At 42.3% G+C, this 25557-nt stretch overlaps 1 protein-coding gene across 1 annotated transcript in view; it reads right to left on the reverse strand.

Annotated features, from left to right (window-relative positions):
• MFSD4A (major facilitator superfamily domain containing 4A) overlaps positions 1-25557 on the reverse strand; it is a 66127-nt gene that overhangs the window by 16211 nt on the left and 24359 nt on the right. The window contains exons 2-3 of the mRNA XM_042462426.1: positions 20438-20636; positions 17976-18215 (exon numbers count right to left, since the gene is read on the reverse strand). Of these exons, the coding sequence (XP_042318360.1) occupies positions 17976-18215; positions 20438-20636 (439 nt within the window). The remainder of the gene's footprint in view (positions 1-17975; positions 18216-20437; positions 20637-25557) is intronic.

The following is a 25557-nucleotide window of genomic DNA, read 5'->3' on the forward strand; positions in this document are numbered from 1 at the left end:
TTAGTTCAGAGAGGGGGTTGTCATTGCCTTCCCCTGAGGCTGAGAGAGTGTGACTTGCCCAAGGCCACCCAGTACATTTCTATGGCTGAGCTGGGAATCACACTCTGGTCTCCAGAGTTGCACTTCAACACTCAAACTACTATGCCATACTGGCTTTCTGCGTCTACTTAGGGGCATGCCTTTTAAAAAGATGAAACCTAAGTCCTCCCCCTTCCCCACCGCAATCTGGACAACGACAGCCTAAAAATCTGACGTGCAACACAGTTCTGGAAGGCTCACAAGTACCTTTACTCCCTGCCTAGACCAATACTGAATTCTGATCTATTGGTACAATGCCCTATAATGGTCCTTTGTTAAACCAACTCAATTGTTTAATGTAATAGAGCTTTTATTAAGTGTGTGTGTGTTAGAGGAAATGGTACAAGAAAGGAGCTAAATAATTTAATTGAAACTGTCTCCCCCTACTAGATTAATGGGGGAAAGGATAGCCATAATCCAGCTGGTTGTGGAGTTTGTTTTCTCTCTGTCTGTGAATTAAAAGAGCTGTAGCTCTTCGTTTCCTGGTTTTTGTTGGCTCAAATGCTCAATTTATGGCCCATTCTCCCCCTTTCCCTCTCCTCAACTGCATTCATTTAAGTGGCCTTCATTGTTTGCAGAACAATAGGAACAAGAACAGCCAGTTTCAGTCCCTATGGAAGAAAAACCTTTTCTCCTAATAGTTAGAATCCTTCCGGAGGTCAGGACCAGTTTGTGTTAATGGCAAGCTTGCTACGAAAGTGAGAGTAGCATAAACAGACATCGGTATCACAGTCCCTTTGGAAAACCCTGGACTAGGCAAGCATAAGCCAAGCATTCTGCATTTGTTGAAACTAAAGCCCTTATCAGATGAGTGTGGAACTGGGGGTTTTGCACACTGGGTGGTTCGAATTCGCGTTATTTCGCAAAGTACCATCATACCAGCATTCGCCAAGCCGCACCACGGGACTGCGCGAGCCGCCGAACTGAATGCGTACTGGCTCCACTTTTGGAGCGTGTGGCCAGTGCGCCTGATAAGGGGATTGGCGATATCCGGATCTTTTCCTCTCTCTGTTTCGATCTCAGTGTGAATGGGTCTGGTATGAATTTCCCAGTCCTGAACTCCCGTGCAAGACCCCACAGATTCCATTTTTTACTTCCGGTGGTCTTCTTTCCGCTTGCCGGTTCCAGGGAAGCGGGGGGGGGCGGTTCCAGGCGGCCTCCCCCCTCCTCCCGGCTTGAGAGGCATCCCTGGCTGCATCCCAGGCAGGGAAGAGGCGCGGGGGCACGCTGGAATCGCGGTTCCAGCAGCCCCCCGTCCGCCTCTCCCGGGTTGGAGCCAGCCTAGGCTGCTCTCAAGCCGGAGGAGGAAGGAGGCCGCGGCAACGGCGGCGATCGCCGCGATCAGCGGCCCCGCGCCTGTTTCCCTGCCTGGGATGCAGCCAGGAATGCCTCTCAAGCCGGGAGGAGGAGGCCCTGGGAACGGCGGCGAGCGCCGCGCAGTCCCTAGCGGCCCCGCGCCTGTTCCCTGCCCTGGGATGCAGCCCAGGCTGGACCCCAAGCCAGGAGGAGGAGGAGGAAGCCGCTGGAATCACGGCAACCCCAAGAAAGGCCATCCAGTCCCAACCTCCTTCTGGCACTGCAGTAACGCTAATCAAAGCATCCCCATTGATGGAGATGGCCACCGCCTCGGTGACAGCCGCTGCGAACTGCTGCCCTCCCCCCCCCCCCCAGAATACATACACAACACCTCACGACACACACACGCAGAACCGGGCCATTGCTAATTGTTGGCACGGGCAGGTCAGGTTACGTAAAACCAAGGCAGGAATGGTAGAGAGGAACAGTAATGGGCACGTTGTATGCCGCGATTGTTAAGTGTGCATGAGCGCGGCTCTCCAGCTGTTTACCGGGCGGTCATGACGGGACCCCCCCCTTCACCCCCGGAAGCGTTAAGGTCCGCAACCCGCGATTCGAATCGCCCGTGGCAGAAGAGCCCCGCAGTTCCACCCTCATCTGATAGGGCCCTAAGCCCAATATTCCTTTCTGCAAAATGGGAAAAGTGACCCACCCTTCAGGAAGAATCATAGAGCTGGAAAAGGCCACATGGGCCATGGAGTCAATACCCCTGCTCAATACAGGTAACTGCAAGAAAGAAAGCTATGAATGGGGAAAGTACTCTCAAACATTGAGTGTCATGATAAAGCATATATGCAGTGGCGTCACTGGAATAGGTGTCACCCTGTGTGGTAATTCATGGTGTCACCCCTCTGCACTGACCTCTTCCCAAAGCACACTGTACAGAATCCTTACAGTGTCTTTTGTACTAATGTTACTTGTAAATCATAATTCCCATACATCACTGAATGTAATGGCAATAATTGTTACATAAACAACTAACAAAAATAAAAATAATGACATATCTGAACTTTGAAACTATAACTGTCTACAGCTCTGGGAATGAAGGCCATTAAAAACACTCTTCTTAAAAGTTCCCAGTACTAGCACAGAGTGGGAAATCCAACTGAGAGCACTGAGAGCAGTTCACTTTGGTGACATATCAACTCCTGCAAATCTGTTACTAGGACTTTAAAAGTTATCAACAATGCCCCACAATGTGTTCATCTCAGTAAACGTCTGCTGAGCCAAGAACATGTACAAAATGACTCAAAGTTGATGTTTAGGAGTAAAACTAATAAAAGCCTTGAGAAATGAATGAAATAAATAGTCTATTTACTATAGTAATAACCTCAGAAGTTATTTTCCTCCCCCAGTACTGATTTCCACAAAGCCATGACTAAAAGCGTTTTATAACACACATGCACGCACGCAGAATTTATTTCATTTCTATCCCATCTGCTTGTCAGGAATTGTACATATGGCTCTCCTTCTTCAATTTATCTTCACCATAACCCTAGAATAACAGAATCCTAGAGGTAGAAAGGACCACAAGAGACAACTAGTCTTGCCATGTAACCAAAGCACCCTTGGAAAATACCCATCCAAATACAGTTTAAAGACCTCCAAAGATGGAGAGTCCAACACTGTCTGAGGCAGTGCCAGACAGCACTCACAAGAAAAAAATCTTCCTAATGTTTAGGTGGAATCTCTTTTTCTTGTAATTCAAATCCATTGCTTTGTGTTCTAGTTTCTAGAGCAGCAGCAAACACACTGGCTCTCTCTTCTACATGACATCCCTCGCAGTCATCTTTTCTCCAAGTGAACATCCCTAGCCCCCTATGCCATTCCTTATAAGACTTGGCTTCTAGATCTTTGATCATCTTGGATCACTCTTCTCTGGACAGATTCCAGTTTGTTGATATACTTCTTGAGGATATCCAGAATTGGACACAGAACTCTACCTTAATGGAGGTTAGTGCCAGTGGCCTTTGTTAACAAGTAGGGATTTGATGCTGGGCTTCATCAGCTCTAGTCTAATACTTCTTAACCATGTCATCACATGGGAGGTTAAACAGTACAGAACCTCAGCTCACATTCAACTTCACCTTGAGACAGAAATGGCATACCTCTCCCACTCTACAAGAGAAGGGTGATGCTGGCTGATGCTCCATCCAGCATGAAGAGAAACAATTCACAGACTAGCAGAACTGAGCACAAGCTGCTGGTTAACAGAGCAGCATTGCATAGGAATAGTCTGGTTGCAAAAAAAATGTTTGACAGGTCAGGCATGGCATCAACTCTGAGTCTCAGGCCTGGGATGTTGCAAAAAGCAACACGTATATCTTCTTCAATATCTGCAGTGCTGCCCCCTCTCAAAATTAACATTCATAACCAAATCTCAGACATCTGGGTGAAGGGAATAAGGTTCCCACTATGGTAAGGCTTCTAGTCAGGATCATCTTTAGAAAGCAAATACAAAAAGGCATTAGTGGCAAATTAAGACAGAAATGGACAATCTTCAGGGTCATGTTCCCTTGTGTTTAGTCTAGAAAGGGCCATATGCAGCTGGTAGAGTGGGGGCTGAAGTCAATAATGTGCAGAGAAAGAGTCAAATGTAGGTGATACTACCCCACCTTTCTCTCTTTTGGTCACCTTCTCACCCGCTACCATTCTCTTCTCTTTCTCTTTCTCTGTCCACTCAGTGGGCTGCTGGGGAAGGGACCATTCACATTTGCAGAGTCCTGAGTTGATTCTTGTGGGAAATTCAGCCAAAGGAGGCACAAGATCAGGCTGAGGGATGCATGAGGCCTTTGGGCTGCAAGTTTCCAACCCATGCTTTTTAGACTAGAGACTAATGGGTTTATTGAGCCATGTTCTTGCGTGGACCACTGAGTTACTCTTTTCTGTGCTTACGTTTCTGTGCTTAAGTTAAGTGCTTAAGTTCCAAGGCTTTCCAAGTTTTTTACATTCATAAGTACACACATCTCAGCCTTCTTTAATTTTTTGCTTGTATCCTACCTTCCCCTTTCCTTTCCTGTCTTTCTTTTCAGCTCAAGGCTGAATGATCCTGATGAGCCGACTTGGCTGCTGCGGCCAGATTCATCTGCCAAGATACACATGGGCAGGGCCAAGGCGTTTTATTACAGGATCTCACAACTCGGCATGCTTGCTTTAGTGTGACATACTGAACCTCCTGGTGCACCATTTAATGAAAGGCCTTGGCACAGGGCTCAGCAGCCTAATGCAAGCCTAAACAAACAACAAAATAAAAATCATTTCACACATGACTAAATGCTCAGCCTACAATGCTAAGGAGAGCCAGCCTTTGTGCTGATGCAACATGTATTCAGTTAACATAAAAGGTAAATAGATTAAATGCCAATCCTGTTGCCCTCCAGATATATTTGATTATTATCATCCCCAGCCACCAGGCTCACACAGAAGGATGAGACTGTAGCCTAACTGACTGGAGAGACTCAGGCTGAGGAGACACTTATAATATCTTCACAGCAGAGATTTGTTTTTTCTCTTACTTTGTAGATGTGGCTTTCTGCAATATTCTATATGCCAAACTATGGTTTGTTTGTTTTTTAAAAATAACAACTTACAATATCACCTCCCCAATCTGGGGCTTTCCACATGTTTTGGAATACTGCCCCCATCAGCCCCCAGCCAGCATGACCAATGGGAAAGACTTATGGGGTTGTCATCCAAACATCTGGAAAGTACCAGGCTGCAGAAGGCTAAGATGTTCTGAACTAATTTGATTTAAACTGGAAGTTAGTAGCATAGAGTTTGGACAGGTTGCCTTTTTGGATTCCAACTCTTAGCCAGTATGGCCACGAGTTTGGGAAGGCTGGCAGTTGCAGGGCCTGAAGATAAGATTTCCAAGCTGAGACAAGTAGGTAAAGTCGCTTAGCTACTCCAACAAACTAGAATTTTAACTTTAGGTGTTATTGCTATTCCCTGAATAATGGGAGAAATTGAGGTATTCTGAGAACTGCATAGTTAAAAACTCTAAAATACCACCAGTACCCAGCTTGCATACTGGACTATACTCAGGTAACAAGACTTGAACATCTAGCAGGGCTTTTAACTTTTAATAATACTTTGAACACTGCTAGCAGCACCCCAACCATAGCAGCCCAGTAAGCCCTGTTACATGTACATAACCACCTAACCTTGTGAAGTATTGGGACACACAACAGAGCATTCTCTAGACACAACCAAAGAAATAACCAGGAACAGAACCAGTTTATCCATAAAGCAGAGCTTGGCAGCCAGCATGGTTCACCCAGCTCAGCACTGAGTTACTGACTGGCAGCAGGGTTCTCCAGTTTCAGATGGACATCTTGTCCTACTTTATCTAGAGAAGCCTGGAACCGAACCTGGACTTTCTCTATGCCAACGTTCTGCTCCAATACCAAGGTATGGCTTTTCTCCAAAAGGCCTCCTCATATGTTTTGTTTTCAATACAAAAATGTGTCCATCCTGAATCTGGTGCAAACCACTGCTTTCCCCTTTAAAAAGTAAACATTACTGAAGAAGCAACAAGCAAAATGACTGTCAATTGGGAAGTCAATTGGTCATAAAGGGGAAATGGGCAATTTATGCATGGCCAGTCCCTCCAACTGAATAATGCTTCAGTTTCAGAGTTGCATCTGGGTATTCACATCTTAGTACAGAAGTGGCATTAAGTCAACTTCATTCCCTAAAGTGCCTTATTCATGGAACTTACTGGTCCAAGTGTCCTAAAAATTGAAGATGCATAGAGCCTCCCTGTGCATGTCCTGCAGTTGGCAAGCAATATGCTGCCTCTTTGGTTTTTTGGATCAGAAAAATAAACACTGTGTAAGATATAGAATAGTTCTACCTCCAGTGGAGGAAGAGACTAGGGAGAGAGACTTTATAATTTCTCCTTCCCTCCATGGCCCCCCTCTGCCTCTCAAAAAGAGGCTCTAGAACAGTGGTTCTCAACCTTTGGTCCTCTAGATTTTTGAGACTTCAACTCCCAGAATTCCTGAACAATGAGCATACTGACTGGGATTTCTGGGAATTGAAGTCCAAAACATCTGGAGGCCCAAAGGTTGAGAACCATTGCTCTAGAGAGAAGGACCCTCAGAACAGCAAAAGATACAATGCAAGAAAGAGAAATACAGTGGTGCCTCGGGTGGTGCCTTCGTAAGCCGAATTGCCATAGGCGCTAATGGGGAAAAAAGCCGCGGCTCTGCCGCGGCTCCATTTAGAACAGCGCCGGAGTTTTTTCGTAACCCGAAAAAACTTTCGTAACCCGAAACAATAAATCCCTATGGGATTTATTCGTATCCCGAAAAATTCGTAACCTGGGTATTTCGTATCCCGAGGTACCACTGTACCAGCAAAAAGTGCCAACTATCTTTCTCCAATGTGGGGAGCTTCCTGCTTTATAACCAGTCCACATCCACTGTGTTTCCATCCCTCTTTGTCATTCTTCTATCACTGCATTGTCATTATATAATCCTGAGTTACAATGATTTGTGCATGAACTTTGCCCACTTGTTTTCTGAGCCACTGTATAGCTGATGCTATGAAATCTGTAATCAATCAGTCAATCAATCAATCCATCCATCAATCAGGATTGTTATGTGTTCTAAGAAAACTGCAGACTGTGAATTTGATCACTGTAGTGACATGGTGGGATGGGGGGATATATGGTTAACTTTCCCCCCATATTCCCTTACCCTTCTCTTTCATTTGTGGAAGTGGGGAAAATGCAGCAAAGCCAAAACTAAATGAGACTAATCATAATCTATTGGCATCCTGGTCAGTCGTAGGGCAGACCAGGGAATAGGGACTTTGCCTGTGCTGGACAGTTATGCTCCCTCTGCAATCTCAGGTTTGCAGCTTGGGTGTCTTCCTGGTTTTAACTCTGAGCCTGGATGCCCAAGTTTCATCAGTGGACAGGAGTGCATTTGCACAGCTAAAACTAGTGCACCAGCTATGCCCATTCTCTGACACGTCAGATCTGGCTATGGTGACACATGCCTTAATTACATCCTGTTTGGACTACTGTAACACGCTATACATGGGGCTGCCTTTGGCGACTGTTCAAAGACTTCAGCGGGTTCAAAATGTCACAGCCAGAATGCTGACCAGAGCCAGTTATAGGGAGCATATAGCTCCCTTGTTGAAACAGCTTCATTGGATACCATTTCATTTCCGAGCACAATTCAAAGATCTGGTCATGACCTATAAAGCTCTGTATGATTAGGTCCAGACTATTTGAGAGAGCACAGCTCCCCATAGGAACCTGCTAGAGCCCTAAAATCTTCAGGGAAAGGATTTCTCTCGGTCCCACCACCATTGCAGACTTGCTTGGTGAGGACATGAGAGAGAGCCTTTTTAGTAGCAGCTCCACCTTCTGGAATGCCCTTCGATGGGAGGCTAGGCTGGCCTCCTTTCTCCTTGCCTTTTGCCAGCAAGCAAAAATGTTTATATTTATTTTAATACCATTTTATCTAGATGATTTTAATTGTTTTCACATTTTTATTGTAAAATCTTTTGAAATGTTTTTATATTGTGAGCCACCTTGGATCCCTTTTTAGAAGAAGGGCAGCACAGAAATGAAATGAAATGAAATAAATAATAAAATCATGCAAAGTTGGGCCCTTGGTAGCAAACCCCAGATCCCATGTTACTTGAAGGGTTTAAAAAAAAATCTTGGCAACTATACATCCTGTGGATCATTTATGGAGGAAAAGCAGCCACATTCCTAAGGGCTTCCATCCCCATTTTAAAAAAATCTCATTCATCACACCAGCCACGTGCAGCCCTTCAGACTCCAATAATGACAAAGCCTGTCATCTTACCCCTTGAGATGCCTTTTCTTTTACCTGTTTTGACATTTTGCAACCACTCATTTCCACAGCAAGGCAAAAGGAGCACATCCCTTCCTCCTTAGAATCAGTGAGGGGGAGAAAACCAAACCCTTAACAATGGTTGAGGATGCTTTAGGAGTACTGCTCCTGCAATGCAAGGCTTTAGCTACTCAGATAAGAGTGCTCATGTTCAAAAGCTTTTATGTAAAAGAATCTACTAGATGAAAGATAATTTTGTCCTCCATAGTCAACAGTACACAGTAGCTGAATGTGCTTTACAGGTTTAGGCTGCAGGCCTTTGCTAAGACACTAGGCAAGCTAGCACCTAAATCTTTTGTCATCTTAGAAAACACATTCAACTATCCCCCGCTAAAAATATGACATAATTTATATATTGTCAATAACATCTGACATTTCATATTTTTCTCATGCCCATTTTGCACCTTTAAGTTAAGTTTACAACAGATGCCACTTTCGGCATTCCTAGCTGTATGATTACATTTCACAGAGTCTCAGGCTGTGTTCTTTCATCCTGCCCACTCCATCACAAAGTGGCTTAACTGCCAAAAAAGAAAAAAAAGAAAAGAAAAGAGCAGAGGAGAGGGTTCTTTTTTCTTAGGCAAAGAACATCCATTTCTCCACTTCCAGCAACTCCATATGGTTTAGCTTGACTGCCTCAGCCTTGGCATCTAAAGTAGGCTGTTCTAATATTTCCCAAGCGAGGCAGAAAATAGAAGCTCCAGCACCCACCCAAGGGCTAGAAAGCCTTGTAGAAGCTGTGAAGTGTTAAAAATTGTGCAGGCAGATTGCAAGGGAGCTCTTTAAAAAGATGCTGCTAGCATCCTTAGAAGCAGTTAATCATAACGAACCTTTCCTCCAGGATTATCAGAGGAGATAATCGTAACGAACTCTTTCACCAGACATTGCTCAGAAGAAGCTACTATAGCATGGCAACAAAATTTGCAATGGATTGCAATGTCAAGAAATAGTGAAAGGTTTGAACTACCTGGTACTTAAAAGATCTATTCCAAATACACACTTTTTAAAACAAAAACAAGACAGAGTTGTTATCTATAGCTGGTATGGGGAACCTCACAACTTGGGGCTGAACCTAACCCTTGTGACTCCCAATTCGGTCTTCTGGGCTTCCCCATGTGCTCAAGTCCTCTTCTCCAAAATACTGTACCATTGTTCTGTGATTTAGTAGCCTCCAAAAGGTTAAACTGCCTCCTAAGGCTGTTACTAGCAGCAAGAGCTTTAAGATAGCATATGCTGGCACTCTTGGTTCCCACTTTACACCCCCATTCACTACTGGAATGAAGCCCCTGAGAACCCTTTTCAGATTGAATTTGGCTTTTAGGCTGGAAGTGATTTATACCACTGTCATGTATGGCCTCAGTTATTGTTCAACTGCTGGTCAATAGCCCAGAATGGTTGGCTGGCAGAAGCAAATGGTCAGGAAGCCCTTCAAAATCTCTCATCCATGAGTACCTCAAAAAGGGGTGGATAAAGTATGTGTGCAGTGGTTTTTATATTTAATAAAATGATTTTTTTAAAAAGGGGGGTGACATTCTCCTTGTGGAAAAAATGACAGAGGGTTGCATGAATGTATGTGCATGCATCATGTGAAAAGTGACACATCGGGGATGCAAGAGAGGGCCTTTTTGGTAGCTGCTCCAGAATCCAGAACCATAAAAGGCTCCATTTATTTTCTCCATGTTGTTCTTCCACTGGCAGACCAAGGTAATTTCATTCAGGTAGGCTTTTGGCTTGTAAGGTGGTTTGCTGTTGAGGGTATCCACCTGTCTGGATGCTGACTATTGTCTTTTAAATCACTGCTTCTCAAGCTATCTGATATGAGGGGCAGATAGGGGTTTGCTCCTTCAGTGTGCCAGAGACCTGCACCATATTTCGATCTGCTGGCTACTTTCGTTTCTTACTTTCCTGGAAGCTCTAAAGTAGTGGTCCCCAAACTGTGTTTTTAAGGGATTTTGGATTTCAGCTCCCAGAAGCCTCATCCATATTGGCCAATAGTCTGGCATTCTAGGAGCTGAAGTCCAAAATCCCTTAAAGATCACAGTCTGGGGACTACTGCTCTAAAGAGATTGGCTTGGGGTGCAGCAGTAACCCATGGATCACCACTTGAGTAGAACTGTTTGAAATCATGTTTTCAAATGTATTCGTTTTTAATTTTATGTTTTTAATGAAGAATTTGCTTTAATATGTTATTTTGTTATTTTTAGGTGTCATGAGCATCTTTGCTGGGAGAAAGGTTAAGAACAAATATGTTAAAACAAAGACATTATTATAACATGCTACTTATGCCAGGAAAAGGCTAGCAAGGCTAATGCATCCAGTTCCCAGACTATTTCCCCTCTAGGATGCTTGCAGGGTCTGAATTGCCATACATCATTCTCAAGACCCATCAAAAGAAGTGGCAGGGAATCTGGAAAGGTGAGAGTCTATAGAGAAATGCAAAAGAGGAAACTGACAGTGTGTCACTCTGTGTAGACTCTTGTCCTGTTTTTCTTGCTTTCCAGTTTGTTTGGTTTATTCCCATATTTCCTCAGTAACATGGCAACAATACTGCCAAATCTCATATAGTTCGCAATTATTGGGCCTGCTCATAATCAACTAAAAAGCAGAGGGACCTGACACTTAAGACTAACAAGAAGCTTACAGCATGAAATGCAAACATGTTTTCCCCTGTCTTTTAGACTCCCCATCAATGATACTCACTTAAAACTATTGCAAGAAGGGGAAACAGTCTGCAGTGAGTACAGTATAAGTATTGTTCTGGACATGGGGACTTTAATCTCTCTTTAATGCCAAGATTGGCCCCAGTATGATAAACTCCTCTGACTGATATTTGCATTTCACGCTATAGTTGACTGGGTATCACAACTATGTTGTCTATCATATGTCTTTATTGTTTTTCATTATTTGTGCAGCACAAGCCTAGGACTGTTTACTCAGAAAGTAAGTCTCACTGTACTCAATGGGGTTTACTTCCCATTAAGCATATCTGGGATTTCAGCTTTAGTCGTAAACCTCCTTTAGCAGCTTAAGTGAGCTGGAAAAGCAGCATATGAATTTCAAATGAAACAAACCTCAGAACTAGGATAGGCTACCTCTTTCAGCACTTTTGCAATTACATTTTATTTTGATGTTGACATCAGTTGCTTTGTGGGCACTGGAGAGATAGCAATACAACAAAGATAAGTGCAAAGGCAGCCTGGTTTTCAATGCAATTTTAAGCCTTTCTCCTCTGTTGTTCTCTTTTAAAAGGCAAGGTCAAAAGGCCTCAGAGCTACCAGGCCTTGTAGGAGTAATAAACAAGAATGCATTCCATATGGGGCAGAAACTAATGGGATTGTTTGGATCTGTATTATTTCCCCAGTGATCAGGATAGTCTCAGGCTACCTAGTTAATGTTTTTGTTTCTTAAAGTCAGATGTTGCTTTGTGTTACAGAAGAGTTTGAAAAACAAATTACTTTTAGTGAAGACATCTGTATGGAATGCTAATTCCCATATTCAAAATTCTTATCTTCCAAAGAAAGCAAGTTGAGGGACTATAGGATGTAGCAGAAGTCCTGCTCCACCACCAAAGAAGAATTTACTCAGGAACATTCAAAGATCACCCAAGTACAGGACGGAAGGCTCCATTGCCCTTGTTGCCCTTCCTATGATGTTATGCCAGGGGCAGAAGCAAAAATGAGATTTTCTGGGAGTGTGTCAAGGAAGACTATGGATCTGATCATCGTATCAAAGAGTTGTAAGGGGACCTAAGGCCCACTGAGTTCAACCTACTGCCATTTAAAGCACTTCTGAGAGGTGGTCATCCCATCGTTGGTATAAAAAAAAAAATGAAGGAGAGACCACCATCTTCCAAGGTGGTCTTTTTCACTGTTGAACAGCTCTTACAGTCACAAAGTTCTTTATAAATTTGAAATTTAAATTCTTGTAATTTGAATCCACTGGTTCACATTCTCTTCCTGGGGAGCAGCAGGAAACAAGCTCCCTCCATTTTCAGATATTTAAAAGACAACTGTCCTATCACTTCTCAGTTGTTTCTTCTCCAAGGTAAAGATACTTGGCTCCTAGATTTTTATCATCCACCATCGTAGCCAACCTCTGGACATGTCCTGTTAATGTCCTTATACTGCCGTGCCCAGAAAGGATAAAATATTCCAGATTTGACCAAGCAGAACAAAGTAGTTGTATTAAATTCATTGCTCTGGATGACCAACAGTCTGTTGATGCATTGCCTTTCTCTGCCACAGTTGATTCATGTCTGGTCTACCAAGATCCTTTTCACAAGTACTAATGTCAATCCAGGTATCACCCATCTTGACTTTGTGATCAGATTTTTCCTTACCTTAAAGTATTGCAAAGTATTCTATGAATTATTAGATCATTCTTGGAGAACATTCTTGGAGTCTTTTGGCTGGCAGAGACTTGTGCCACAAGGCATTAATTAAACTGTAGTGTGCCAAACCAAGGACCTGATGGCCTTGAGTTCAGATACTGTATGTTCATTTGTTGGTCTGAAGGGGATCTCTTTGAAGAAGAATGGTGTCATAATATTTCAAATTCATTTTGTTCATGGTGGCCCATTTTGCTAGTTTGTTAAATTAATCTTAAATCCTAAATCAGTTTTCTGAGGTATGAACTATCCTTCCCAGTTTGTTGTCATCTGAAAATCTGATGAGTTTGTACTCCGTCCTGTCATCAATCATTTATAAAGATGCTGAACAAAACTGGTCCAACAACATTGGCATTTGTTACACTTTGGCCATTCACTTCTTCAGGATGAAAAGGAAGCATTAATTAGCACTCTTTGGCTTTGGTCCATAAGCCAACTACAACAGTAGTATCATCTAAGTCATACTGCCAGCCTGTCTACAAGAATATCAGAAGGGACTCTCTCAAAGTGATTTGGGTATATTTAGCGTGGAGAAGAGAGGGTTAAGAAGTAATATGGCAGCTCTGTTTAGACATTTAAAATGGTGTCATACTGAGGATGGAGCAAGCATGTTTTCTGCAGCTCCAAAGAATAAGACCCGGAGCAATGGATGCAAACTACAGGAGAAGAGATTCCACCTCGACATTAGGAAGGAATTCTTGACAGTAAAAGTTGTTTGTCAGTGGAATATGTTCCCTCGGAGTGGTGGAGTCTCCTCCTTTGGATGTCTTTAAACAAAGGCTGGATGGCCATCTTTGCCTGACGAAAGGTAGTCCGTCAGGCGAAAATCGCGCCCTTCAGGACTGGACGCAAACGGGTGCGCGCCGGGGGATGGAACGGGGACTGTTGGAGGACTGAATTGTGTGCGATAAATTCCGTTTTCTGCAGGATGCGTGCGCACACAAGCGTCCTCCTTCGGTCCCCAGAACGTTTTAAAAACAGTGTGCGATAAAGTCCTATATCTACAACGTCCCCAATCTATCAAATTTGTAACTCCATAAAAAAATTAAGATTTACCTGTCAGGATGGATTCTAAGATACTGGCAAGCCTCCAAACATGTCCTGAAATTACACCAGTCCGGGAGATGACACTGCAGTCAATGTGGGTAGAAGGAAAGAGAGAAAGAAAAAGGAACAGAACACTGCCAACACTTAGCCATAGCGAGCTGGCAGTGCTTTGAATATGGTAGTTACTTTACCATAGACTCATCCTCCCTAAAAGATTGCTCTGGCCAAAGACAAAAATAAGGAATACATTATCTTCTCATATAGCATCAAGAATTAAAAAAGACGCAACAGCCTAGAAAACAGCAGAAGCCAGTAAACACAGCCCACAGTGTTCAGCAGAACAGTTTGGACAACATGGGTATAAGTGAGCTAGCCTGAAATCTGCATTAGAGTTCCTGGGCTGCTCTTTAAATTACTATTTAAAGATGGGTCTACTCTGAAAGCCCTTTGAAGGGCTTGAAAAATCCAAATATGGGGTGAACTGTAAAAGAAAAGCCTAACACTAATTTAAAATCTGTACAGGAAACAGAGACGACACTGAACTTTATGTTGTCCATTTGCTCTTTTCAGTCTTAAAGTTATCTCTCAATAATTATTTTTATGTGACATTGGTCTGTAGCCTACTGCTTATAACTCACTGTTATGATACATCTATCCAGGATGTGAAGATGTATTAAGCCAAAGTTAATGTTAATCTTTTCAAAGCCCTGTTGTCTTTGCTGCTATTGAATAGCTGCTACTATGAACCTCCTATTGTCCACCATCCTGTTGAGTGAAAACTGAGCCTTCCTGTAAACTACAGGTTGGCTAATACTGATGGCGATAAGAAGGCTCTCAGACAACCACTTCCTTTTTGACTTCCTCAGTGTATTCACTGTATGTTAACAAACCCAGTGTACAATTGGGACTTTAAAAGGAATCTAGAAATACAGTAGTTCCTTCCTATGAAATATTATGACACCATTCTTCTTCAAAGAGATCCCCTTCAGACCAACAAATGAACATATCTGAACTCAAGGCCATCAGGTCCTTGGTTTGGCACACTACAGTTTAATTAATGCCTTGTGGCACAAGTCTCTGCCAGCCAAAAGACTCCAAGAATGTTCTCCAAGAATGATCTAATAATTCATAGAATACTTTGCAATACTATCTTTTTCAATGCCTTTAATACTCTCCGCATAAGTCACAGAAACTGACTGTAAGATCCTGTTTGCTATGCCTAAAGTTATGTTCTGTTTCCTGAACTGTTTTTTTTTTTTAATTTTAATATTTTGTTAGCCTCTGTTCAATGATCTAACCAAATGAAAAACAATTGTTGGATGATTCTGCTGCATTGCACCTAATATAATATAAAAGTCACCTGGATTAAAGCAACAAGGGATGTATACTCCTTTAAGAGTTTGGAAACATTATTGCTAGCTGGGGGAATCTGGGAGTTCAACCCAAAAATTGAAATTTGCAAGCTTTGTACCTCTATCATTAAAATTTCAGATTGTGAATCTGGGTATTAGACTGTGGGAACTGGGGAGCCTTTCAATTGTTGTCCTAAATTCAACTCCCAGTGTTTATCACTAGCTAGCTAATGCTGGGATCTGCAGTCCAATAAACATCTGAAGGACTGCATCATTTCCACCAATACTATAAAGAAGAATGTGTGCGTATGAGAGAGACAGCACATTTTTTCAGAGCAAAATCTACAAGGCTTAGTCTCATTTATTTTCTATGAGTATTGACATTATACCCAGGAGTGATTTTTTGGGCTAAATAGCATGTAGTTCAACACAGAAACATTTGAACTGTAAAGTCAACCAATTCTGACACTTGGCAGATATCAGCTTAACGAGACAGTACACAGGCTGCCTTACTTAATTTCACCGTTTTTCATAAAGCAGCCAGGAAAAGTGAGGAGGGGAGTGTAGTCAGGTTTAGGAGCAAGAGATAATGCATTTTCTCTCTGCACTTGCGATCGCAGTGAAAACTGCCATTCCCCCCCAAAAGCCCCTGCTATTTTCCCAGGGATAGAAGTTGCCAGTGGCACCAATTCTATATGTACTTAATTTGGAATAAATCGCATTGTAACAAATAGTCCTAACTATGATGATGTAGGCATGTTTTGGATCAGATAACATGGTATGATCAGTAATGAGAAAGAAGAGATTTAACCTTAGCACTGCTGGAAATGCAACAATATTCAACACTTAAAAAGGTCAAAGATGACTAAGAGTGGAGTATTGATCCAACGTTTCCTAATTTCTTATCCACCTATCCTAACTACTCTGAGATGTAAATTGATACTCTTGGGGAGCTTCTCGTCCTCTTCTCTTATGTCTATTAAGAGTGAGATTAAAATAGTTCAGTATTAGCTTTATTATCAACAATGGAGTTCTTACAAAGACACCTTTGGTATCTTTGCTGTTTATTTGCTAGCTATCTTACACTTATGTAGAGCCAGCATGACATAGCAGATTGAGCGTAGGATTTAGAAGATCAAGATTTTATTCCAGGCTCAGCCATGGAAATCTACTGGGTGACCTTGGTCAAGTCACACTTTCTCAGTCCCATGATAGGTTTGCCTTAGGGTCGCTATAAATTGGAAATGACTTGAAGGCACACAGTAAAATAAACATTTTTACATTCTCCATCAAGAACAAGCAACACTTCATAAACTTCCCTCATCTATACAACTGTCAACAAGACAACTGCCCTGTTCTTTATTCCACATGGCAAAGCTATCCCCCATTAAAATACATAGCAGGTCCAATCCTGCCTAGATTCCAAAATCAGAAAAGACAAGATATATTCTGGGTGGTGTGGTGGTTATTTACATTGCTAGCAATATTGTTGTGAACTATACTGGTTGTAATGTAAAGTATTTAGCAATGGCTTGATCATGGGTGTGCAATTAAGGTCCATTGGTTTTACGAAAGAGCTGCTCCTGATAGAAATGAAAACTGGCTGAATTTTTTTATTATTTTCTTTTGGTACACAGCTACAAGGATATACTATGATGAGTGTCTGCAGGACTAACTGAATGTACTAACCAGTCTGCTGTATCTGGTTCCCTCAAATTGTGGGCTACAACTTCTATCATCTCCCAGCATGGCCACTGATGGGAGTTATACCTGAGACATTCGAAGAGTATTGCAATGTCTGTGCTGGATGCGGACAATAGAAATTGTAGTCTAACATATCTGGAGAGTACTAGGATGGAAGAAAACTGGTTTTAAGCAATTTAAAAGACCAAACAATGTCAGCCTTTCCCTCCTTTAACCCAGTGCGGCCCTTCTAGTTCCAGCCTCTTTCTTCATTGCTATCTAGAATATTCCTAAAGAGGAAAAGATTATTCAGGGAGTGTGCTAAGCAATGATGTAGGTCAGTGATCACCTGACTATCCCAGGTGAGAAATATTACCCAGAGAACAAAACATCACAGCTTTCCTGGCACAGAAGCATACATCTTTATAGGCGCCTAGAGTTTTGCTGTCTCCAGCAATCCTCTGCAGCAAGAGTCCACCTGCTATGATTTTTGTTTGTTACTGGTGGAGAGACACCTCATTTGGTTAATATTTATACAGGTAAATGGGCAACGGGAAAAACACTCAGAAGGGTTGTTTTTTGCAGAGTGGAAGAAGCATCACTGCCTTTTATTTTGCAAAGTAGTATGTAGTGTATAAAATTATTTTCAAAGAAGAAAACAGAGATGAAATGATCTTGAAATAGCTTACTGCCTTAGGAAGGTTGATGTGATAGGCATGTTTGATTTGTTTCCTGATGAACAGTTCAGACAAACCTGTTCTTTCTACATGTAATAATTCTGCTAAAAGACAAAGAGCTGCCCCCAGTTCATCCCTCCCTCCCACAAAAAAAGCCAAACTATCTCTCGGCTCTGCATTACCAACGTCTGTGAGCTTCCTTAAGTATCTAAATATAGAATATCAGTCTTCGAAACCAATTAAAACAAAGCAGGCCCATCCTAGGTTCTGTCCTGTTCATTCATTCTTCAGCAGTGTCATCATTTCATAAGCAGAAACAGAAAGATGGAGACAACAAACTGGGAGTGCCAGTTCAGTGGAACACCAAAACATTTTAAGTCTGAAAACTGAACTGGAAACATGGTATTTGCATGGACACAACCAGCTTCTAATGGGGGGCCTGGGAATACGCAAGCCAAGGACTCTCTTCAAAATACTGCAAGTGTTCACCTGCAGCCAAGGAGATAGCACAACTTACATTGATCAAAGCCATAATCCAGAAGGCGTAGGACACTCGCGTCACCACCAGTCCTTTGGTAGGCAGGTCATAATTGGAGAAATTCCCAGGATGATTGGGGACCAGGGATTTCCGGATGTGAGGGAGGTTGCTGCTGCCATTGGCTGTGCCATTTGTTAAGATGCAGTTGGTGTCTGACAGAAATGGGTCAGCTATCAAAGGGCTCAGCAGGGCACCAAAGCCCACAAAGAAATGAAGAGCCTACATGAAGGAAAGAGATAATCAGTCAATTACTCTCAACACAATGATGCCAGGCATCGCTGATGATAAGTATGGTCGGATAAATGTCACAAGAATCCTAGAATCCAATACATGTTTACACATGAGGCAAGCACAATGATTTCAACCTTCATAAGTAACAATGATTTGAACCCTCATAAATTAACTCCAAATGGCTGGATTATGGTCCTGCAGTTTTCTTGAATCAAGCTTTCCCCCATTACTATTGCTCTGAGTGCATCTACACCAGGGGTAGGCAATCTTTTTGAGCCGGGGGCCGGGTTGTTGTCCCTCAGACAACTGGGGGGCCGAAGCCAAATAAATAAATAATTGTTTAAAAAATTAAATATATAAATAAACCAGGACAAATGTAGGACAAAATTTTCAAATGGAAGACACTTTTTTTAAAAAATGGAGGACACGCAAAAAAAAATTGCTGATTTTTTTCAAAAATGTTAATATAAATGCATGTTTCTGAGGCTTCTATAGACAATTGCCCCCCAAAGGCCCCGGCGGCAATCGGCAGCAGGACTGGGCTGGGGCCGGTCCCAAGGCCTCGCCAGGCCGCATCCGGCCCGCAGGCCACAGGTTGCCTACCCCTGATCTACACTGTAGGAATAATGCAGCTTGGCACCACTTTAAGTACTGCAGCTCCATCCTATATAATCCTGGGGTTTGTAGTTTATACAAGGTCTTTTGCCTTCTCTACCAAAGAATGCTAGTGCCTCACAAAATTATAAATCCCAGGATTCTGTAGGATGGTGCCATGGCAGTTAAATTAGCATCACACTGCCTAATTTTACAGTGTAGATGCTCTCTCTGTGATCAGAAAGTTTGCAGTCTCCTAGAATATAACTCTGATATCCTCTTGGAACTAAGGCGCGTTACAGACGGGCCCCTTGAGGCACCGTCATTATGCGCTAGGGGTGGAACTTCCTGATGTGCCTTGCCCCTTGCGCGTAATGAGTGCGTCAAAATGGCAGCGCCCTATACAGATGGGCGTTGCCATTTTGACGTCACGGACGTGCAGCATCTGGACATCGCGCACAGGAAGTGGTGCCGCAAGTGCGTGCCTCGTGCCTTGCAGCACCTCTTCCAGGGCCCAGGAAGAAGCGCCATTTTGGCGCTTCTTCTTGCTCCACAAGGGCAACCGGCAGCGGCACGGGACTGCCCCTTCTGGGTGGTCTGTAACGCGCCTAAGTATTTATAATACCACCTTTTACAAAAATTACCAGATTGACATAAAGTGTATCAAAGAAAAGCAATAACATGAGAGAACAATAAAACCTGTCCTGATATTCACTGTTACAGCGAACAATTGTGTTCATAATGAGATAGTTACATCAACATCTATCATTCAGACTCATATGATGCCAACAACCTCTGGAAATATATGTAATAAGAGGGAATTACAATACCATCTGCCCAGGATTTGTTATGTGTGCAGACTAAGTACGCTTAACTGGTGCTTGCAGTCCCAGTATTCTCAAGGCACATGGACTTGCCCTTTGCTTGCATCCATGAAAAATGGGGCTGAATTTGAATCAAGCACAGCTGACCAAAGGTATTCTGGATGGGAAGGATTCTCTGGTACTGCACTGTACCTTTTTGTAGAGTCATTTCTGCTTGTTTGCCTGTTAACTTTTTGGTCAAAATAGTATTCCTAAAGTAGATTACAAATGAAAGGCTAACCTTGGAGCAGGAGAAGCTCTGTACAGAAGTGTCCAAAGACTATCTCTGTGACTTCACTGACAAGATGTAAAATAGGAATAATTCCTCAAAATAATGAAATAAGATCCTAGGGGATGAGGCAAAAAGAGTTCATGCAAGAGCATAGAGTTGACAAATGAAGTCACTGTCGTGTCACTGACAAGTGTATACTTTGTCCTGACCATAGTGCACAATTAAGTGCCCTACTGCCAACCACTGACTGCACTGACTTCAGGGACAATCAGAAAAGAAGGAACCCCAGGACTCAATGCAATAGGAAGAACCCACTAAACAAAAAGACGAGAAAGCTGGGAAGTTTGTCTGGGTCTCAAGTTCAAACCCTCCACCTCCGTCCTTAAGGAGGGTGCCAAGCATGTATGTTAGCTGGTTACCAGGTCCAGTCAAAGTATGTAACACTAAAGCAAGAATGCAAGACAGAGAAAGATCTAAAGATCCAAAACTGGAGACCAGCCTCACAAAGCTATGTGTCTCACCTGTAGGAAGACTGCCGAATCCTTCTGGTAGATCTTCACCAGCTGCATATTAGAGAGTGTGTCGATGCACCCCATGGCCAGCCCAGCCACAGCCATGACTACCGCGAGCACCACCACATTATGGCAGATGGGAATGATGGCAAAAACCACTGAGATAGCAAGTGACGATGCAAAGAGGGCAAGCAGAGAATGTGCCAACCTGGAGCAAGAGGAGGGAGAAAAGGGTATTCTTTCATTTTTTGTTGTTCATAATATTTTCATCCCTTCTACACACTATAGTTCCCAAGGCAGGTTACAAGGGGGGGGGGAGAAGTCATGACTATAGTAAAACAAGCATCAATACTAAACTAAAAAAAAAAAAGAAATGCACAATATGCTGATAATTATAAATAGCAGCAGTACTGATTAGTCAATTCTCTAAAAATTCCTTATAGCCCAGATAAACAATAAGGTAAGTAAGTAATAAAGTTTATTCGGTCATTGACCAGCAAATAAACAATAAGGTATTGGCAATGGACCAACAGTTTGAAAGCATGCAAATGCAAGTAGAAAAATAGGTATCACTTCTTAAGTGGAAGGTAAACAGCATTCTGTGCAATCATGCTGGCCACATGATCACAGAGTAGTCTCTGACAACGCTGGCTTTTTGGCTTAGTAACGGAGATGAGCACCACCCCCTATGGTCAGAAACAACTTGACAACCTTGTCAACGAGGAATATCTTTACCTTTAATGTACCTTACAATAATCACAAGATGAATGGATTAAGACAGAGATGGGAACCAAATAACTCTTCATCTGTTGTTGGACTGCAGTTCCAAACAGCCATCCCCAGCAGAACCAATGCTAAAGAATGATGGAAAAGTACTATATAGTCACAACAGGATGACCACATATTCTCCATCTTTGGAACAAAGTGTGAGTCTCTGGCATGAAAGGCACAGCCACTACCACAGCAAAAGCCCTGTTCCCTTCATTGTAGCCCACTTAACTTTTGAAAGTAGAGATGGGGCTCCAAAGAAGATCTTTTAAAAAACGAGATGTTTTTGGAACCAGTCAAAGAAGACTTGAATCCCTGACTGTTAAGGAAAGTTTTTAAAAGATCAGGTCCATCACACTGAATCGTTCTTGGAAACAGAGAGGCACATATCTAGGCTCCTTTAAGACATATTTCTTCCTATTCCTACTTATCAACATCCCAGTGGCTGCTATTCAGAACACAATGTATTTTTGAATGGTCTTCACAAGTAGTGCTTCATACAGTGCATCATAGTGAATCAGAATATTACCAGGATATGAGTCACCATTTTCCAAAAAAAATCACTGCAGGAACACCAACTAACACTGGCAAATTAATGGGGATTTGTTCCATGAATACCTCTCAAGACTGGATCTAATAATATTGTGTTCCCACAGAAGCCTCCCAATATTGCAGGGAGGTGCAACCCGATCTACCGGGTTGTACCCCAAACCCTTGGTCTTTTATTTCACTAATCAACAGAATCCCTGCCTTTTCTGAAGCAGGTGTCAGGTTTTACTGGTACCCCACTGAGCTGATTACTGTTTCCAGGCACCTTATTCAATACATCTCACCACCTCATGTGAATTTAATGAAAAGGAGAAATACTGATGACACTTCTCTCCAAATCTCCAAATAATCTCTCCCAGAGATTTTTAAATGATGTCAACCCCCCCCCCCCCCCAAAAAAAAAACCCACAGGAGTGATGATAGTGCTTTGGAGAAGATACATACCACAGGCAGACCAATAACCTACCAACACCATCTGGAACTGATCCATCAATTAGGAAAGATACCAACAGAGTATATTATCTCCTAGTCTAACTACCAAGAGTTGGATACCACAGTCAATAGCAATAAAAAAAACCAAACTGTCCAAGATTTCAGAGAAAAGTAACAGGATCACACACTTCTCCAAAGAAGATCAGCCAAAAGTGACTAAGACAGTTCCAATTCCAAAACTGGATTGGTAGCCACATGGCCTAGAGTCTAGACAATAGAATTTAATAGGTTTTAAGTACTTAAATTACTTTCCCCAAAGGAAATTGCATAACAGCTGTCAAAAGAATGAGCTACATGGAAAGTCCTCAAACTCAGAAAAAGATTGCTGGGGTGTGTGTGTGTACATGGAAATATGTTTGTAGAAATATGTTTGAGTACAGTGCATTTTTTGTTGTTGTTGTATGGCGTCTAGTCATTTCTGACTTATGGCAACTCTAAAGGGTTTTTTTTTTTACAAGATTTGTTCAGAGGAGGTTTGCCATCACCTTCCTCAGAAACTGAGAGACTGTGACTTCCCCAAGATTACCCAGTGGGTTTCCATGGCTGTGTGAGGGTCCAAACCCTGGTCTCTAGAATCATAGCCCAATGGTAAAAACCACTATACCATATTGGCTCTCTCTCCAGTGCATTTTACATTAAGCATAAAGAAATATGTGCAAGATCAGTGCATTTTACAGTATAGAGTATTTTTTAAACAATACTTTTAAAAATCATTTGTATGAACTATAATGAAGACCAGTCAAGAATACCACCTTCAAAAAGATTTTCAAGTTGTCAGGCTCCTTCAGGAGCAATTAGAGCTACTTCTTTCAAAGGAAAAAGGGCAATTTCCTCCATTGATGGAACACTAATTGTCTCCTAGATTCAGCTGCAGGAGTCTCCATGGCTAGAGTTAAGGAGCCACTATTGGCAAGAGCCATGCCTGACCAGTGGGCTGCACCTCTCCAAGCACCATGCCAGCACTCTCAGACTTAAACGTTCACCCAAGCAAGTAAAGTAAACCCATCCCAGCAAATATCAACAATATTTTTTAACTTTTGTGAGATACTAGGTAGGTCATAATAAAGGCATTTACCAACTGTGGATTTCTCTTTTTTAGCCCCATGGACCAGCATGACTGTATTTCATTTTAGGCACACAACACACACACACACACACACAGTTAAGCAGTCAGCCATGAACTGCAAGGGCAACACAGTTTTGGATAGATATGCATAGAATCATAGAATAATAAGTTGGAAGAGAACACAAGGGCCATCCAGTCCAACCCCCTGCCATGCAGGAAATCTCAGCCAAAGCATCCCCGACAGATGGCCATCCAGCCTGTTTAAAGACCTCTAAGGAAGGAGACTCCACCACTCTCCGAGGGATTGTGTCCAACTGTCGAACAGCCCTTACTGTCAGGAAGTTCCTCCTAATGTTGAGGTGGAATCTCTTTTTCTGGAGCTTGCATCCATTGTTCCAGGTCCTAGTCTCTGGAGCTGCAGAAAACAAGCTTGCACCCTCATTTCTCCCTGGATAAAAATCAGAGGGAATCTGTTGTTCTGGTTTGCAGCAGCCACAACAAGATTTAAGCAACCCTGACTAGTCAGTCTTTGTCACTCACAAAACCAGTGGATACTCTCCCCCACAGTCTCAGAACTCCCTATCCCTAAGAATGCCAAAAGTGGGAGAAATAACATAAAAGTGCTAAAACAGTGTTAAACACTTGATCACAGCATCATGCAAAGACACAAGGTACTTGGAAAAGACAAAGAAAGAAAATAGGCCAATCAGATACATGAGGTTAAGGGGGGAAAGGAAGAGGCAATTTGCATCCAGTTTGCTGGCTGTTTGGCTAGCTGAAAGACCCTCAACCATTTATTTTTACAGATACATCCAAAGGTTGCCTAAAATGTCATGTGCCACAATTCAGACACAAATCCAGAAGTCATACAACAGACCATGTGACATACTGTTTTTTTGATCTCACAGCAACTATGTGAAGTCAATTACTGATGTTCACATTAGGGTGCACAGAAAGTAGATCTGGACTGACTGATACATCTCCGAATGATATGCAATAATTACTAAGGGCTTTTGATATCCCAGTTGTTTAACAAGAACAGCAACAACACCCCTCCCTCCAGTTTAAACTATACTGCTGAAATTAAATAAAGTTTGGAATTAAATAAAATAAAGCTTGAAATTACGTGTTTGTGTGCAGAAGGGTTGTGAGTTCTCTTCAGTTACTGTACTCATAACAAATTCCTAGAATCAGAGTTGTGTAATTAAAAGTGCACTTCTTTTGTTCAAAGCTCCAGTTGGTGATCTAGTGTAACAACAATGTAAATTCCACAAGCATGAATTTTGCCTGCATCATGCTTACATCTCACTGATGTTGAACCAAAAGTGGAACAAAAGAACCTCACTCAAAGTACTAACAGTGCTTTTCTCCTCATCCCTACACATCGCCATGCAAGCTCACCAATGCCAAGCTGGAATGTGAACATCAACCTGCGCCCAGCATTCTGCCTGCTCAAGCTCATTGGCCCCTGCTTGTTTGTTTCCTATCTACTGGAAAAAGTTTTGGGCTGGGCAGATGGAAACTTTAGAAGAAGCACTACAGTAACCAGTTCGAAGACAAGAGACTTCCACAAGATCCAATGTACAGTACTATACAGATTGTCCATTGAAACAGGATAGGAGAAGCCCAAGTTCAACCCTCTGCTCAGTCATGAAGCTTTCTGGTGGAAGGCAGAGTTGTTCTCATTGTGTGCCTTCAAGTCATTTCTGACTTGTGGTGAACCACAGGGTTTCCTTATCAAGACAGGGTATGAATGGTTTAATTAAACAAATTAAAGGATGCTTAATAGGTGATCTCTAAGGCCAATTAATATTTTCTAGCCTAATACTATCCATGGCTTCTTTGAGGAAGAGTGGTCTGAAAATTTAAATAAACACTATATGCACTTCATGTATTTGTATTGGTGGGGAAGCATTTTTACCATATTGCTGGTAGAACTAGATCTTAAATATACAAAGGGTTCTGTGCAGGCAGAACAAGTTAGATCCATATTTTGAAATGGGACCAATACTGGGAAACCTCCAGGTTAGGGATGGATAACATATTCAAAAATGCTTTAAAAATAGTTACAAATGTGTTTCTTAAGTGTTGGTAAATCCTGAGAAGAACCGACATGCTCACACCTAAGCACAAACCAATGGAGAGGTTTAAATTTTTCTCTCTGTGTGTTCTGAGAGCTAGGAATTATGGCATATGTGTCTGTAAAAGAAGTGAAGGCCTCTTCCATTCCCCAGTGATCCTCAGTGATCTTGCT

The sequence above is a fragment of the Sceloporus undulatus genome, chromosome 4 (assembly GCF_019175285.1).
Source record: "Sceloporus undulatus isolate JIND9_A2432 ecotype Alabama chromosome 4, SceUnd_v1.1, whole genome shotgun sequence".
In the NCBI taxonomy this organism is placed as follows: domain Eukaryota; kingdom Metazoa; phylum Chordata; class Lepidosauria; order Squamata; family Phrynosomatidae; genus Sceloporus; species Sceloporus undulatus.